The sequence below is a fragment of the Lynx canadensis genome, chromosome B4 (genome assembly GCF_007474595.2).
Source record: "Lynx canadensis isolate LIC74 chromosome B4, mLynCan4.pri.v2, whole genome shotgun sequence".
Lineage (NCBI taxonomy): Eukaryota > Metazoa > Chordata > Mammalia > Carnivora > Felidae > Lynx > Lynx canadensis.
In genome coordinates, this window is record NC_044309.1 from 44780598 (window position 1) to 44797967 (window position 17370).

The 17370-nt window shown below is 41.0% G+C and overlaps 1 protein-coding gene across 1 annotated transcript in view; it reads right to left on the reverse strand.

The window, feature by feature from the left end:
* Positions 1-1002: 1002 nt before the first annotated feature.
* The window catches only part of STYK1 (serine/threonine/tyrosine kinase 1), a 50694-nt gene continuing 34326 nt past the window's right edge, over positions 1003-17370 (reverse strand). The window contains exons 6-10 of the mRNA XM_030321704.2: positions 16333-16416; positions 7837-8045; positions 5997-6037; positions 5293-5389; positions 1003-2564 (exon numbers count right to left, since the gene is read on the reverse strand). Coding sequence (XP_030177564.1) covers positions 2360-2564; positions 5293-5389; positions 5997-6037; positions 7837-8045; positions 16333-16416 — 636 coding nt within the window. The 3' untranslated portion in view covers positions 1003-2359. The remainder of the gene's footprint in view (positions 2565-5292; positions 5390-5996; positions 6038-7836; positions 8046-16332; positions 16417-17370) is intronic.

Below are 17370 nucleotides of genomic sequence, written 5' to 3' on the forward strand. Positions count from 1 at the left end.
CTCTGTTTGTTTTATCCAACATCTAGAACAATGCCTGGCACAGTTGGCCCTAACACTCACCTTTTTAAAAATATTTGCATAAATACATAAGTATTTTGTAAATTTGACTTATGTGAACAGGCAAGAAACAACGAGATTCCATAGGACTTTATCATTTTGTGCCAAGCCACTCTATCTCCCTTCTCCCTATTGCAGCTTAACACCCACTTAAATCCTGAGGAATCATTGTGGTATTCCTACAGATGCAAGAATCATTATTCAGTTGAATGACTCATCATGACTCCATCAGGATTCCAGCTTCTACAAAATTTTCAGCTTCCAGCTATGTTTCCTATGGCAGCCTTAGATGTCCCTCCAGAGCACCCAGAATATTCTTTAAAATCACAGATAACTTGTTCAGATAAATTGCAATCATCGTGATATTTTCAGTATTTTTAAACAGTAGGAGGCTACTATCATCCAGAAGCTCACACAAAAACGATGACCTCATTATTTTAGTCACGTGAGACTTGTTTAAAAAAATGGTTTTAACATTTATTTATTTATTTGAAAGACAGGGAGAGACAGAGTGTGAGCAAGGGAGGGGGAGAGAAAGAGGGAGACACAGAATCTGAAGCAGGCTCCAGGCCCTGAGCTGTCAGCACAGAGGCCGATGCGGGACCCGAACCCACAAACCGTGAGATCACGACCTGAGCTGAAGTCGGACGCTTAACCAGCTAAGCCACCCAGGCGTCCCTGTATCATACCATCTTTAAGCATGTCCTGCCTTGCAGTATTGCTGGCAGACTGAGGTTCTCCTTTTGGCTACAGCAGATTTTAAATGAAATAGATATGAGTAGGAAGGGAAAAAATAACGAAACTACCATTTATTGAGCACATATGTGCCAAATATTGTCCAAATATATATATTCTCATTCAGTCCTCACAACAACCCTGTGAGGTAGGTATTATCCCCATTTACACGTGAGGAATCAGTGTTCTGGCAATGTAGATTATCTCTTGAATTTTTCTGTTGACATTAATTTCCATTTATTTACTTTCATGCTCCCTATTATAGAGATTTTGGCAGCTATATACTAGAAAATCCTATTTTTACCCAATAAATATTAATTTAATGAAGTTTCACAGTACATCAGTGAATGATTGAAAATCAGAAACTACCATCCTTCTGTCTCAGATGACATCGTTTTCTAACCCTTTTAAAGACCTTCTGGACTACTAAGCATTCACATTTCCTACTTATTAAATACATAGTACAGGTGACCCTTGAACAACACAGGGATTAAGTGCGCCGACACCTGCACAGTCAAAAATCTGTATATAACTTTGGACTCCAAAACTTAACTAGTAATAGCCTACAGTTGACCAGAAGCCTTACCAAAAACATAAATGGTCAATCAACACATATTTCATATGTTCTATGTATTATACACTGTAATCTTACAATAAATAAACTAGAAAAAAAGAAAATGTTAAAATCATAAGGAAGAGAAAATACATTTACAGTATTGCACTGCATTTATCAAGAAAAAAAATCCATGTATAAGGGAACCCACACATTTCAAACCTATATTGTTCAAGGGTCAACTGTATATTCATTGTCAGCCTAATGGACTCTCTAGGCTCAGTTTCCCTAGTCTTACGGGGACCAGGAAGCTAGTCTGATGAACAATAGATGTTGAATGTGCTTAATCATGAAAGGACCCCTCCAGCTTCTAGTTAAAAGTATTTCCAGCAGAGTTCACTTGTCTCATAAGTAGATAAAAGGAGACCATCTTTCTCCTATCTGTACCCAAAGGGAAGCTCAGAAGTTTTCCTTCCTGGTCCTCCTCCAGTCCTGCAAGGATGGACCAGGATTGAAGAACTTTATCTCCTTCCTCCACCACCTCTTTGAAGGATGACCTTGGTCCACATCTATACTCCTTTTAATTCTCTTTCTCATCAGCTTCTTTGTCAGCTTTCTATTCCCTCAGCTGACTGCAACTTCTCTGGGCCCTGTAATAAGTTAGGTAGAGGCATGCTTCAAGAGGAAACCAGCCTGTGGTGGGAGGGCCAGCTTATGAGTGCAATGCCAGACAAACACTGGAGATTTCCAAGCCCTTCTTTGCAATGCTACTATCCACCACCGTCTACCCTGGATCTTCAGGACTGAGACAACAGAGATGAAACTGTTCTCCTCAGTCTCCATGGTAGACGGTGTGGAGAGCCTCATCTCGCATCACTTCAGGTATCCAGGGAAATGTGTAGGGGAAGGTCCTATTTCTCCCTTTATGCCCCGCTAGAAAGCTGTTTTCTGTCCTTGGAGGAGTTCTTTCCAATAGGCTGTGATCACCCGTCAATGTTTCGTGCCCGAGGATCTTCAAAGGATGCTGTAGCTGTAGGAGAGGCTCTCCAGGCTGATACCTGCGACAGCTGCATACAGCTCAGGCACCACCAGCTCGGGCACTTGCAACACAGCCTTGTCATTGGCAGATCGAGCGGCAGTTTCGAGGCGTGAGTGTAGCTCTTTGAGTGAAGGGCGGCTCTCCTCACTCCAGCGCCAGCAAGACTTCATAAGATTGTACCTGAAAGGGGAGCAAGAGAAACCGACTTCCTTGACAAGGCAAATATTTGAGGAACACATCTCTTCCAGTAAAACTTAACAACAACAACAACCACCCCGCGATTCTTTAATCTACTTCTCATTGTCCTCTCATATTCTTCCCAGGGAATAATATTCCTTTCTTTTCCTAGTACTAAATCTCTTAACATCATCTTCTCATCAGGGCCCTTTTTATAATAGGAATGACTGCGGGCATCTGGGGGGCTCAGTCGGTTAAGCGTCTGACTCTTGGGTTTCCGCTCAGGTGATGATCTTGCAGTTCGTGGGTTGGAGCCCTGCATGGAACGCTGACCATGGGAGCCTGCTTGGGATTCTCTCTCTCTCTCCCTCTCTCTCTGCCCCTCCCCTGCTTGCTCTGTCTCTCAAAATAAATAAGTAAACTCCAAAAAAAAAAAAATTATAGTAGGAATGACTGAGGATTTCTCAAACTAGAATCGGTATGACAAAGCAGTTGTTTTCATTCTATTACCATAAACTCTCACAAGTTAAGTGTTTCTCATCTTTAGATGTTACTAACTTGTAGCATGACAGGCCATGGCTATAGGGTGTCTCCCAGTAAAAGCTACACTAAGCCAGGAAAATAAGAAATAGAAGAAGAAGAATACAATAAGAAGAATAATATGATTCATATTATTTTGAGTAATCTAGTTAATTAAATATTTCCTTTCATTAACCCAGGCCATTTCCCTCTTTTATTATTTAGCTTCTCCAGGAAATTGCCTTAATATAGATAAAAGTACTTACCACCTTAAGCTGTCTTCTCTTCAGCCCAGTTTACAAAGAATGAATAATGTCTGTTATCAGACACTTTTTTCATGTCTCATCCCTCTCAAGAACCTACAGTGGCTTCCATATAAAGCCGACATCCTCCCTGCTAGCTTCTCTGCCTCCGAGACCTTGCCTAACTGAACCCTCTCCTCCAGCTAAGTCAGTGTCTTGCAATGCCTTAGATGTGGTTTTTAACACCCGACTCTGTCTTTGCTGGTGCTATGCCCAATTCCTCAAATACCCTCTATGGTCATCATTTCCTGCAGGTTTGTTTTAGGTCTCAATTCTTCTGTGCAACCTTCCCGTAAAAACCTCAGCCCACACTGCGTCTCCCACACTCCCCACTGTCGTACAGTGTAAAAGATGCCAATTTAATAACACTGATGACATTTAGCAAGAACTTATTTATTTTATAAGGCATGGTAGTGGAACTTAACATGCATTGTTTTATTTTAGCCTCACAATAACATTGAGGTAGGATTATCATTATACCTATTTCAAGAAAAGTCAACAATGTCCAGTAAAGTAGCAGGACTAGGAGTGAACATGTGTCTTTTTGACTCTATGACCTGAGTCTGAACTTTTCATCATTCTTTTATATGGCCTCCCATTTTATGTTGATTTTCATATTGCTTTTAGATATCTCCTCATCCAAATACTAAATTCTTGAAGATCAGATACTTTATTGGTTCAGTGTCTCCCCCCGCCCAATATAAAGGACAGCTTTTTACACATTAAAAAAGCCAACAAGAAAGCTTTCAACAATCATTCCAGTGTATCCAAGCAGTATTATTATACTATATATATGCATGTGTGTGAGTGTGTGTGTGTGTATAGTTATGATATTTAACACTTATAATCTGCTTGATACAGTCACTGTTCATTGATGTGAAACTCAGGTGATGGAAATTTACCCTTTCAACGCTGAAAAATTTATAAATACCAATAATTTTATAAGAAATGTATATTAATATATTCTCCCCTGACTTCTTATAAATATTTTAACCTTTCCTTATATTCTTTAACAAGCCCTTTTTGTACGTCATTGGTTTTGAAACTCTGTGTGTAATTTTTAATTTTTCCATTTTCTGCCTCTGCGTTGGCTCACCAGCTGTCCCTTTCTGCTGACATTATTGGCTATTCCTCCCATCTTTCTAATTTCTTCCTACCCTCCTTCTTCTGGTTGACTTCTAATTTGATCAGAATTGGAAAAAAATAGATAGTCCATAGTTTTTAAAAGTTAAATGGTAATGAGAGCCAGTGAGTAACTCTAGGGGAATGGATTTTATGGCAGCCATATTAGAACTGAGGCTGGTAGTCTCTGACTGATACATTTAGACAGACAAAACACTACTATATTTGTGTTGGATTTGGTCCCCTCCTTACCTATTTTAGAAGGTTCTGAAAGAGCTGAACTTTATCTGCTTAGAACCCTCATATAGTTCTCAGTAGTTGCTTCAACATTGTGTGTGTGTGTACACAGATACACACACACATATACACATATGTAAATATATATGATATATGAGCAGATGTATTTTACCGCATAGGTATGTCTAAGGCTGTATATTAGCACATAAAGGACAGATAGGGATCATCTGAGCCACTTTAGAAGGGCAAGATCGGGGGCGCCTGGGTGGCGCAGTCGGTTAAGCGTCCGACTTCAGCCAGGTCACGATCTCGCGGTCCGGGAGTTCGAGCCCCGCGTCGGGCTCTGGGCTGACGGCTCAGAGCCTGGAGCCTGTTTCTGATTCTGTGTCTCCCTCTCTCTCTGCCCCTCCCCCGTTCATGCTCTGTCTCTCTCTGTCCCAAAAATAAATAAACGTTGAAAAAAAAATTAAAAAAAAAAAAAGAAGGGCAAGATCGATGGGGATCAAAAAGGCATTGTAATGAGAGGAGAGTAGGTCCTAAAAGCCACTTACATGGTATGCGTGCAACTACTTGGTTTCTTCATAATTTTCCTTCTTTGGAGATGCTGCAGGATGCTGGTTGGAGGAACTTCAGGATATGGCGGTGCCCCTGTTGGCATGGAAAAAAAGGAGAGCAGCAAGGGGACCTTAGGTCCTCTAGAATACCAACTATAACATGACTCTTCATGCACCGGGGCTAATTGCCTGCAAAAGGTGGAGCCAAGGGGAAAATACTAGAGACAATATAAGTGTTCCCTGGTGATCAAGTCAGGACATAGCTTAGAGAGTCTGGGGGGTAGAAAAGGTGTTTGGGAGGAAAAAAACCTGAAAATTTAGGATAATGTTGAGCCTTTACAAAAGTAACAAAGCAAAGTGAGAAATGAGACGTGCCCTCTACTCCCCAAGCACGGGAAAATACTGCATTTTCTCAATCAAATGGATTAATACATCTCAGGACAATACATTTATGTTTATACAAAATCACCCTTGGAATTATTCTTTGGACTTTAAAATGTGCTTTGGAATTGGTAAAGTGTTAAGGAAAAGAAAGCAAAAAAAAAAAAAAAACTAAAAGGATGAGGGGGATTTCATGTCAGCCCAGTTCAAACCTGAGATTGTAGGGAAACCTCTCCTCATAGAATATGTCACCCCCCACTCAAATAAACATACTTGGATATTTGCATCCAGGTATATACTACTTTAGGGACCCTCCTTACCTAGAGTCACCATCTCATAAAGCAGGATCCCAAAGGACCAGCTGTGAAAGAAACAAAGCCATTTACTTAGTTTCTATTTCTGCCTTTCCTAAAGAGAGCTCATTTCAACTCTCAGAGGTCTTCAAATAAGAACCCTATAAAGAAGACAATGAAGGGGAAATTAAGGGCGTCTGATAACATAAGCAAAGTAATTAGAAAGCACTGCTGCTCAATCCCCTTCAAGTCTAATCTCTTTGTGGACTGCCTTTATGTCTCCTTTCTTCTACATTTCACATTAATGGATGTTTATTATTATTTGCTACACTGTGTGTGTATTTATGGAAACACACAAACACATCTACGCAAACAAAAAGAAATGACCCTGTGCATCCTTTCATCCTTTCCATTTCTTCCTGCTGAAATTCTAACCTTGATTCTTAGCACAAATCCCAGTGAGGCTTTAATCATTTATCTACTATTTCCTCAATAGCTCTAACTGCCCAAACCTAGGAAACACATTAACAGAGCAAGCGTTACACATGATGGGAATAGATATTTGCCAGAGCAAAATGATTTGAGAGATGTATATTTCACTATTCTATAACATCACCATTAAACAAGCAATATTTCCCAGTTAAACTTATTACTCCCAGACCCCTATTGAAAAGCAGATGTGAGTGAAGCAGCAGTGGAAGTCTTTTGATTGACTCACCATATTAACTGAGGCTCTACATTTTTTCTGCTGCTCACCACATTCAGGCTAGTAAGATATTCTATATTACCTCTCTGTGCTTCTCCAAGCTGCTGAATTATCTGGTTACCAAAAACCAATCATGATTCTTTACAATACTGTTTATGCCATCATATGTATCAATGTAATTATGTAATCAATTAAATATCAATGCAAAAAAAATGCATTAGCTCCTGAAAACTAGGTTGGATGCTTTGAAAGTATTCTATAAAAATAAGCTGCTAAAAAGAAAGTGTTGTCCAATTGTGTGGGAGAGCCAACAGTAGAAAATTGGAAAAAATAATAATCAGTGTCTGCAGTCAAATTGCTTCACAATTTTTTTCAAGTTTCTCACTCAGAGTCATCTCACGCAAAAACTCAAGAACAATGTATTATGCATGTTTTTACACAAGAAATACAATGTATAACTTCATTTAGGAGGTCCATCCTCATAGAAAAAGCCTTGGCCCTCCCCTAAAAGACCAATCAATACACACATATTTATATGTTTTAAGCCAAAATAAATTATTTGAAGTATGTATATATCTTTTTATTTTAATAATTACTAGTTTAACAGATTTTGATTAAGCGGACCTACCACCTTCAGATAAAGGGGACTCTACTAGATTAAATCCTTGGATATTGGTATGAATAATCTTTTCATTTTTCTTTTCTCTTTCCTAATTATGGCTGCTAATCTAATACAGGAGTCATACTTTAAAAGACACTAAAAAGGACTGTAGCCAGATGCCCAATATGAGCTCTGTCACAAAACACACATTTCCCCTTGAGAGTCTGTCTGACTTCTAAATAGAGATTTCACATGTAGACATAACTGACAATAGACACAGTCATGGTCAGGGACTGGAGGACACCTAGGTCAAGAAGGGAAGAAGTCTGGGACACCTGGGTGGCTCTGACTTGATTTCAGCTCCGGTCATGATCTCACGGTTAGAGAGATCAAGCCCTGCATCAGGCTCTGCACTGACAGCAGGGAGACCGCTTGGGATTCTCTCTCCCTCTCTCTCTGCCCCTCACCCCATCACGCTCAATCTCTCTCTCTCTCTATCTCCCCAAAATAAATAGAGAAAAAAGAAGGGAAGAAGTCCAAAGGGCAGGAACAAACCGTACACATCTCCTCTGATGCCAGCTGGTCTCAGCAGAAGCCGTTCTGGGGCGAGCCACTTGAGAGGTATGGGGTAAGTAGCTGGGATGGCCCCTCGGGCATGGACTTCGTAAGCCAGGCCCAATCCACAGAGCTTAGCAGTAAGATCACATTGGATCAGGATATTCCTGGCTGCCACATCCCCATGGAACAGATGCTTATCCTGGAGAAATTCCTGTCAGCATAAGATAAAGACGGATCAGCTGTCTGAGGTCATGGCTCGAGTCACAGACAAGGAGAAACAGTCCTAGGAATCCTCAAAAAGACAAGGACATTTTCAACTCTGAACAAGCCTCACTGATAACGACATATCACTTCCAAGGCACTCTAATGAATCGCACATTTTTGCACTGTGTTTAGGATTACCAAACTGAACAAATAATCCGGATAGCTTTAATAAGGTTTGGAAAGTATGATCACCCGCTCTGAGTCAAGCTCTAACTCCTGCCTGATTTTACATTCCTCTCAGATAGGACCCAGCTAGCTATCAGAAAAGGAAGCCGGTTTCAAGTTTCTAGCAGCAATCACCCAAACAAGGTAATATATACACAGTGAAATTGAGTGCCATAGTAATGAATTTACACAGAGCTTTATATCATCTCATTTTGTCCCTAAAATAACTAAGGTGAGTTAGGGAAATATCTTTGCGATAAATCTAAATGATTACGTAAAGCCACACCGTTTTGAGTGGTAGTAACCAGAACGAGGTATTCTAATTCATACGAAGTACCACAAATTCTACTAATAATTCTCAAGCCAGGCTGCAGATAAGAATTAATTGCCTAAGAGCTTTTGAAAAACATACACTTTCCACACCAGCTGTACTTAACCAAAATCTAGGAAGAGGAACCTGGTAATCTTTATTTTTATGAAGTGTCACAATGATTCTAGCACAGCCAACAAAGCATTTAAAAACCATTGCATCTGGATGATGCTGATTTGCTGCAATCCTTACCCCCCAACATCAGGCTATTCAAGGGATAAGAAGCTGAAAATCTATACATGACCAAAGAGCTAGAGATTGAGGTCTATGACTGCTAAACAAGAATGACATAAAAAAAAAAAAAAAAAGTGAGAGGGTAAGATGGTCATTTCCAGTCCTTGATGATGGAGGAACCAGTGACTGGCAGTTTTCTGTCCCCGTGAGGCGAAGTTTTAAAGCAAAGAAATTATTAAAGAATTAACGAAATGTCGTGACTTTGTGGTTGTTAAAATTAAGAAAAAAGATAGTATGATATTGCCTTGTAACTGGTAATCTTGAACCTGGTAACCTGGTCAACGCATCCCTGTGGGGCACCACCACAGTTGTGGCTCAGAATACAAGGTAGGCTGTATTCTGACACCCAGACTTTATCAAGGGGACATACCAATTAGGCCTTCCAAACGCTGTAGACAATATTCATTTATACATATATACTACTGCTCTTTTGCACCTCACTCCTTCTTTTCTAAGCTTTCCCAGATTCCATTTATATCCCTGGTACATTTCACATCTCAAGGAGGCAAGATATACCAAACACTTAAACTAGTAGCCTCACAGACCCTGATTTTCTATACCAAATGCTAATGTTAAACACTATTATCTAAATAACTTCATAGAAATTGTCATCTAAATTTCCTGGTTAATCCTGACAAAGGTACATTTTTTTTTCTCTTTAATCTTGCTTTATTTCTCTTACCTCTTTATCTAAGTTGGTTTAAAATGAAGGAATGATCTCACTGTTGCCCCTTCTGATATCTTCTCTCCCACTATTCCTTGTTCTTTTTGAAGTTTATATATTTCCTATCACATTTGGTATCAAAACAAGTCTCCAACCAAACGTGTCCTGAACTAGTCTTTCTTGTTTTTCAGGTACAAAATTGTACACTTCCTTGTGGCTCTGCAGCCTTTCACCCATTTGGTTTCTCCTCCTGTGTCTCCTCCCAACTTGCTCATTATTTGCCATTTTATATCTCTTCATGTTAGTATATATGAGAAAGTAAGAGTATAAAGCATCTAACTCTTGGCCCTGAGTTTTGAGCTTTAAGATTGAGAAACCCTATTTTATTTTTGAGACACAGAGACAGAGCATGAGCGGGGGAGGGGCAGAGAGAGAGACACACACACAGAATCCCAAGCAGTCTCCAGGCTCTGAGCTGTCAGCACAGAACCCGATGCGGGGCTCAGACCCACCAACCGCGAGATCACGACCCGAGCCAAAGTAGGACGTTCAACCAACTGAGCTACCCAGGTGCCCCAAGACTGAGAAACCTTTTATTTTTTATTTTATTTTTTTATGAAATTTATTGACAAATTGGTTTCTATACAACACCCAGTGCTCATCCCAAAAGGTGCCCTCCTCAATACCCATCACCCACCCTCCCCTCCCTCCCACCCCCCATCAACCCTCAGTTTGTTCTCAGTTTTTAACAGTCTCTTATGCTTTGGCTCTCTCCCACTCTAACCTCTTTTTTTTTTTTTCCTTCCCCTCCCCCATGGGTTCCTGTTAAGTTTCTCAGGATCCACATAAGAGTGAAACCATATGGTATCTGTCTTTCTCTGTATGGCTTATTTCACTTAGCATTACACTCTCCAGTTCCATCCACGTTGCTACAAAGGGCCATATTTCATTTTTTCTCATTGCCACATAGTATTCCATTGTGTATATAAACCACAATTTCTTATCCATTCATCAGTTGATGGACATTTAGGCTCTTTCCATAATTTGGCTATTGTTGAGAGTGCTGCTATGAACATTGGGGTACAAGTGCCCCTATGCATCAGTACTCCTGTATCCCTTGGATAAATTCCTAGCAGTGCTATTGCTGGGTCATAGGGTAGGTCTATTTTTAATTTTCTGAGGAACCTCCACACTGCTTTCCAGAGCGGCTGCACCAATTTGCATTCCCACCAACAGTGCAAGAGGGTTCCCGTTTCTCCACATCCTCTCCAGCATCTATAGTCTCCTGATTTGTTCATTTTGGCCACTCTGACTGGCGTGAGGTGATACCTGAGTGTGGTTTTGATTTGTATTTCCCTGATAAGGAGCGACGCTGAACATCTTTTCATGTGCCTGTTGGCCATCTGGATGTCTTCTTTAGAGAAGTGTCTATTCATGTTTTCTGCCCATTTCTTCACTGGGTTATTTGTTTTTCAGGTGTGGAGTTTGGTGAGCTCTTTGTAGATTTTAGATACTAGCCCTTTGTCCGATATGTCATTTGCAAATATCTTTTCCCATTCCGTTGGTTGCCTTTTAGTTTTGTTGGTTGTTTCCTTTGCTGTGCAGAAGCTTTTTATCTTCATAAGGTCCCAGTAATTCACTTTTGCTTTTAATTCCCTTGCCTTTGGGGATGTGTCGAGTAAGAGATTGCTACGGCTGAGGTCAGAGAGGTCTTTTCCTGCTTTCTCCTCTAAGGTTTTGATGGTTTCCTGTCTCACATTTAGGTCCTTTATCCATTTTGAGTTTATTTTTGTAAATGGTGTGAGAAAGTGGTCTAGTTTCAACCTTCTGCATGTTGCTGTCCAGTTCTCCCAGCACCATTTGTTAAAGAGGCTGTCTTTTTTCCATTGGATGTTCTTTCCTGCTTTGTCAAAGATGAGTTGGCCATACGTTTGTGGGTCTAGTTCTGGGGTTTCTATTCTATTCCATTGGTCTGTGTGTCTGTTTTTGTGCCAATACCATGCTGTCTTGATGATGACAGCTTTGTAGTAGAGGCTAAAGTCTGGGATTGTGATGCCTCCTGCTTTGGTCTTCTTCTTCAAAATTCCTTTGGCTATTCGGGGCCTTTTGTGGTTCCATATGAATTTTAGGATTGCTTGTTCTAATTTCGAGAAGAATGCTGGTGCAATTTTGATTGGGATTGCATTGAATGTGTAGATAGCTTTGGGTAGTATTGACATTTTGACAATATTTATTTTTCCAATCCATGAGCAGGGAATGTCTTTCCATTTCTTTAAGTCTTCTTCAATTACCTTCATAAGCTTTCTATAGTTTTCAGCATACAGATCCTTTACATCTTTGGTTAGATTTATTCCTAGGTATTTTATGCTTCTTGGTGCAATTGTGAATGGGATCAGTTGCTTTATTTGTCTTTCTGTGGCTTCATTGTTAGTGTATAAGAATGCAACTGATTTCTGGACATTGATTTTGTATCCTGCAACTTTGCTGAATTCATGTATCAGTTCTAGCAGACTTTTGGTGGAGTCTATCGGATTTTCCATGTATAATATCATGTCATCTGCAAAAAGCGAAAGCTTGACTTCATCTTTGCCAATTTTGATGCCTTTGATTTCCTTTTGTTGTCTGATTGCTGATGCTAGAACTTCCAGCACTATGTTAAACAACAGCGGTGAGAGTGGGCATCCCTGTCGTGTTCCTGATCTCAGGGAAAAAGCTCTCAGTTTTTCCCCGTTGAGGATGATGTTAGCTGTGGGCTTTTCATAAATGGCTTTTATGATCTTTAAGTATGTTCCTTCTATCCCGACTTTCTCAAGGGTTTTTATTAAGAAAGGGTGCTGGATTTTGTCAAAGGCCTTTTCTGCATCGATTGACAGGATCATATGGTTCTTCTCTTTTTTTTTGTTAATGTGATGTATCACGTTGATTGATTTGCGAATGTTGAACCAGCCCTGCATCCCAGGAATGAATCCCACTTGATCATGGTGAATAATTCTTTTTATATGTTGTTGAATTCGATTTGCTAGTATCTTATTGAGAATTTTTGCATCCATATTCATCAGGGATATTGGCCTGTAGTTCTCTTTTTTTACTGGGTCTCTTTCTGGTTTAGGAATCAAAGTAATACTGGCCTCATAGAATGAGTCTGGAAGTTTTCCTTCCCTTTCTATTTCTTGGAATAGCTTGAGAAGGATAGGTATTATCTCTGCTTTAAACGTCTGGTAGAACTCCCCTGGGAAGCCATCTGGTCCTGGACTCTTATTTGTTGGGAGATTTTTGATAACCGATTCAATTTCTTCGCTGGTTATGGGTCTGTTCAAGCTTTCTATTTCCTCCTGATTGAGTTTTGGAAGAGTGTGGGTGTTCAGGAATTGTCCATTTCTTCCAGGTTGTCCAATTTGTTGGCATATAATTTTTCATAGTATTCCCTGATAATTGTTTGTATCTCTGAGGGATTGGTTGTAATAATTCCATTTTCATTCATGATTTTATCTATTTGGGTCATTTCCCTTTTCTTTTTGAGAAGCCTGGCTAGAGGTTTGTCAATTTTGTTTATTTTTTCAAAAAACCAACTCTTGGTTTCGTTGATCTGCTCTACAGTTTTTTAGATTCTATATTGTTTATTTCTGCTCTGATCTTTATTATTTCTCTTCTTCTGCTGGGTTTAGGCTGCCTTTGCTGTTCTGCTTCTATTTCCTTTAGGTGTGCTGTTAGATTTTGTATTTGGGATTTTTCTTGTTTCTTGAAATAGGCCTGGATTGCAATGTATTTCCCTCTCAGGACTGCCTTCGCTGCATCCCAAAGCGTTTGGATTGTTGTATTTTCATTTCGTTTGTTTCCATATATTTTTTGATTTCTTCTCTAATTGCCTGGTTGACCCACTCATTCGTTAGTAGGGTGTTCTTTAACCTCCACGCTTTTGGAGGTTTTCCAGACTTTTTCCTGTGGTTGATTTCAAGCTTCATAGCATTGTGGTCTGAAAGTATGCATGGTATAATTTCAATTCTTGTAAACTTATGAAGGGCTGTTTTGTGACCCAGTATATGATCTATCTTGGAGAATGTTCCATGTGCACTCGAGAAGAAAGTATATTCTGTTGCTTTGGGATGCAGAGTTCTAAATATATCTGTCAAGTCCATCTGATCCAATGTCTCATTCAGGGCCCTTGTTTCTTTATTGACTGTGTGTCTAGATGATCTATCCATTTCTGTAAGTGGGGTGTTAAAGTCCCCTGCAATTACCACATTCTTATCAATAAGGTTGCTTCTGTTTATGAGTAATTGTTTTATATACTTGGGGGCTCCGGTATTCGGCGCATAGACATTTATAATTGTTAGCTCTTCCTGATGGATAGACCCTGTAACTATTATATAATGTCCTTCTTCATCTCTTGTTACAGCCTTTAATTTAAAGTCTAGTTTGTCTGATATAAGTATGGCTACTCCAGCTTTCTTTTGGCTTCCAGTAGCATGATAAATAGTTTTCCATCCCCTCACTCTGAATCTAAAGGTGTCCTCAGGTCTAAAATGAGTCTCTTGTAGACAGCAAATAGATGGGTCTTGTTTTTTTATCCATTCTGATACCCTATGTCTTTTGGTTGGCGCATTTAATCCGTTTACATTCAGTGTTATTATAGAAAGATACGGGTTTAGAGTCATTGTGATGTCTGTAGGTTTCATGCTTGTAGCGATGTTTCTGGTACTTTGTCTCACAGGGTCCCCCTTAGGATCTCTTGTAGGGCTGGTTTAGTGGTGACAAATTCCTTCAGTTTTTGTTTGTTTGGGAAGACCTTTATCTCTCCTTCTATTCTAAATGACAGACTTGCTGGATAAAGGATTCTCGGCTGCATATTTTTGCTGTCTAGCACCCTGAAAATCTCGTGCCAATTCTTTCTGGCCTGCCAAGTTTCAAAAGAGAGATCAGTCACGAGTCTTATAGGTCTCCCTTTATATGTGAGGGCACGTTTACCCCTTGCTGCTTTCAGAATTTTCTCTTTATCCTTGTATTTTGCCAGTTTCACTATGATATGTCGTGCAGAAGATCGATTCAAGTTACGTCTGAAGGGAGTTCTCTGTGCCTCTTGGATTTCAATGCCTTTTTCCTTCCCCAGTTCAGGGAAGTTCTCAGCTATTATTTCTTCAAGTACCCCTTCAGCACCTTTCCCTCTCTCTTCCTCCTCTGGAATACCAATTATGCGTATATTATTTCTTTTTAGTGTATCACTTAGTTCTCTAATTTTCCCCTCATACTCCTGGATTTTTTTATCTCTCTTTTTCTCAGCTTCCTCTTTTTCCATAACTTTATCTTCTAGTTCACCTATTCTCTCCTCTGCCTCTTCCATCCGAGCTGTGGTGGTTTGCATTTTGTTTTGCATTTCATTTAAAGCGTTTTTCAGCTCCTCGTGACTGTTCCTTAGTCCCTTGATCTCTGTAGCAAGAGATTCTCTGCTGTCCTGTATACTGTTTTCCAGCCCAGCGATTAATTTTATGACTATTATTCTAAATTCACTTTCTGTTATATTATTTAAATCCTTTTTGATCAGCTCATTAGCTGTTGTTATTTCCTGGAGATTCTTCTGAGGGGAATTCTTCTGCTTGGTCATTTGGATAGTCCCTGGTGTGGTGAGGACCTGCAGGGCACTTCCTCTGTGCTGTGGTGTATAACTGGAGTTGGTGGGCGGGGCCGCAGTCAGTCCTGATGTCTGCCCCCAGCCCACCGCTGGGGCCACAGTCAGACTGGTGTGTGCCTTCTCTTCCCCTCTCCTAGGGGCGGGATTCACTGTGGGGTGGCGTGGCCCGTCTGGGCTACTTGCACACTGCCAGGCTTGTGATGCTGGGGATCTGGCGTATTAGCTGGGGTGGGAAGGCAAGGTGCACGGCGGGAGGGGGGGCAGGCTTAGCTCGCTTCTCCTTAGGTGATCCACTTCAGGAGGGGCCCTGTGGCAGCCGGAGGGAGTCAGATCCGCTGCCGGAGGTTTGGCTCCGCAGAAGCACAGAGTTGGGTGTTTGCGCGGAGCGAGCAATTTCCCTGGCCGGAACCGGTTCCCTTTGGGATTTTGGCTGGGGGATGGGCGGGGGAGATGGCGCTGGCGAGCGCCTTTGTTCCCCGCCAAACTGAGCTCTGTCGTCCGGGGGCTCCGCAGCTCACCCTCCCTTTGTCCTCCAGCCTTCCCGCTTTCCGAGCAGAGCTGTTAACTTATGACCTCCCAGACGCTAAGTCGCGCTTGCTGTCGGAACACAGTCCGTCAGGCCCCTCCGCTTTTGCAAGCCGGACTCGGGGGCTCTGCTTGGCCGGCGAGCCGCCCCTCCGCCCTGGCTCCCTCCCGCCAGTCCGTGGAGCGCGCACCGCCTCGCCGCCCTTCCTACCCTCTTCCGTGGGCCTCTCGTCTGCACTTGGGTCCGGTGACTCCGTTCTGCTAATCCTCTGGCGGTTTTCTGGGTTATTTAGGCAGGTGTAGGTGGAATCTAAGTGATCAGCAGGACGCGCGGTGAGCCCAGCGTCCTCCTACGCCGCCATCTTCCTGCGCCTGAGAAACCTTTTAAAACCTGTCCTGTTCCTTCTACAAACCCTAAGTTGACTACTTTCTTCCCAGAATTACCATCTTGTAGTATATTATCTAAATAATTTCATAAAGAAAGAAGCGAAAACAATTTATCAGTGCTTAGGTTTCTGCCCCCTAACTTCCATTTGATTTTCTCTATAATGTATACCCCATTTGGAAATATAAATATTAGAAATATGATTTCAAATACCAGGCTAACAAGAAACATCCATACTATCTGTGGTCATTTTGCCCAGCCTTACCAAAGCCTGGAGGACCTGCCTTCCGATGTGATATACTTGTTTTTCTGTGAGATCATAGAGAAGGCCATCCATGGTCATCACATCCTAAACAGACAAAGATAAAAGCATTATATCAGAATGACGTGAACAGATTTGGAAAAAAAAAAAAAAAGAGAGAGGCAGAGATATTCTCTTTTTTTAAGTTTTTATTTAAAGTCTAGTTGGTTAACACATAGGGCAATATTGGTTTCAGGTCAGAATTCAGTGATTCATCACCCACATATTACACCAGTGCTCATCACAAGTGCCCTCCTTAATACCCATCAAGCCCATCGTGCCCCCCCACCGCCCACTGCAGCAACCCTCAGTTTGTTCTCTATAGTTAAGAAGCTTTTATGGTTTGCTTCCCTCTCTTTTTTCCCCCTTCCCCTATGTTCATCTGTTTTGTTTCTTAAATTCCACATATGAGTGAAATCATATGGTATTTGTCTTTCTCTGACTGACTTATTTCATTTAGCATAATATGCTCAAGCTCCATCCACATCATTGCAAGTGGCAAGATTTCATTCCTTTTGATGACTGAGTAATATTTCTTTGTACACACCACATCTTCTTTATCCATTCACCAGTCAATGGACATTTGGCCTCTCTCCGTAGTTTGGCTATTGTTGATAGTGCTACTCTAAACATTGGGGTGCATATGCCCCTTTGAATCAGTATTTTTGTATCCTTTGGGTAAATACCTAGTAGTGCAATGGCTGGATTGTAGGGTAGTTCTAGTTTTAACTTTTTGAGGAACCTCCACACTGTTTTCCAGAGTGGCTGCATTAGTTTGCATTCCCACCAACAGTGTAAGAGAGTTCCCCTTTCTCCACATCCTTGCCAACATCTGTTGTTTCCTGTGTTGTTAATTTTAGTCACTCTGACAGGCATGAGGTGGTATCTCATGGGCTTCTTTTATTTGTATTTTCCTGTTGATGAGTGGTGTTGGGCATCTTTTCATGTGTCTGTTAGCCATTACTATGTCTTTGGGAAAATGTCTGTTTGTGTCTTCTGCCC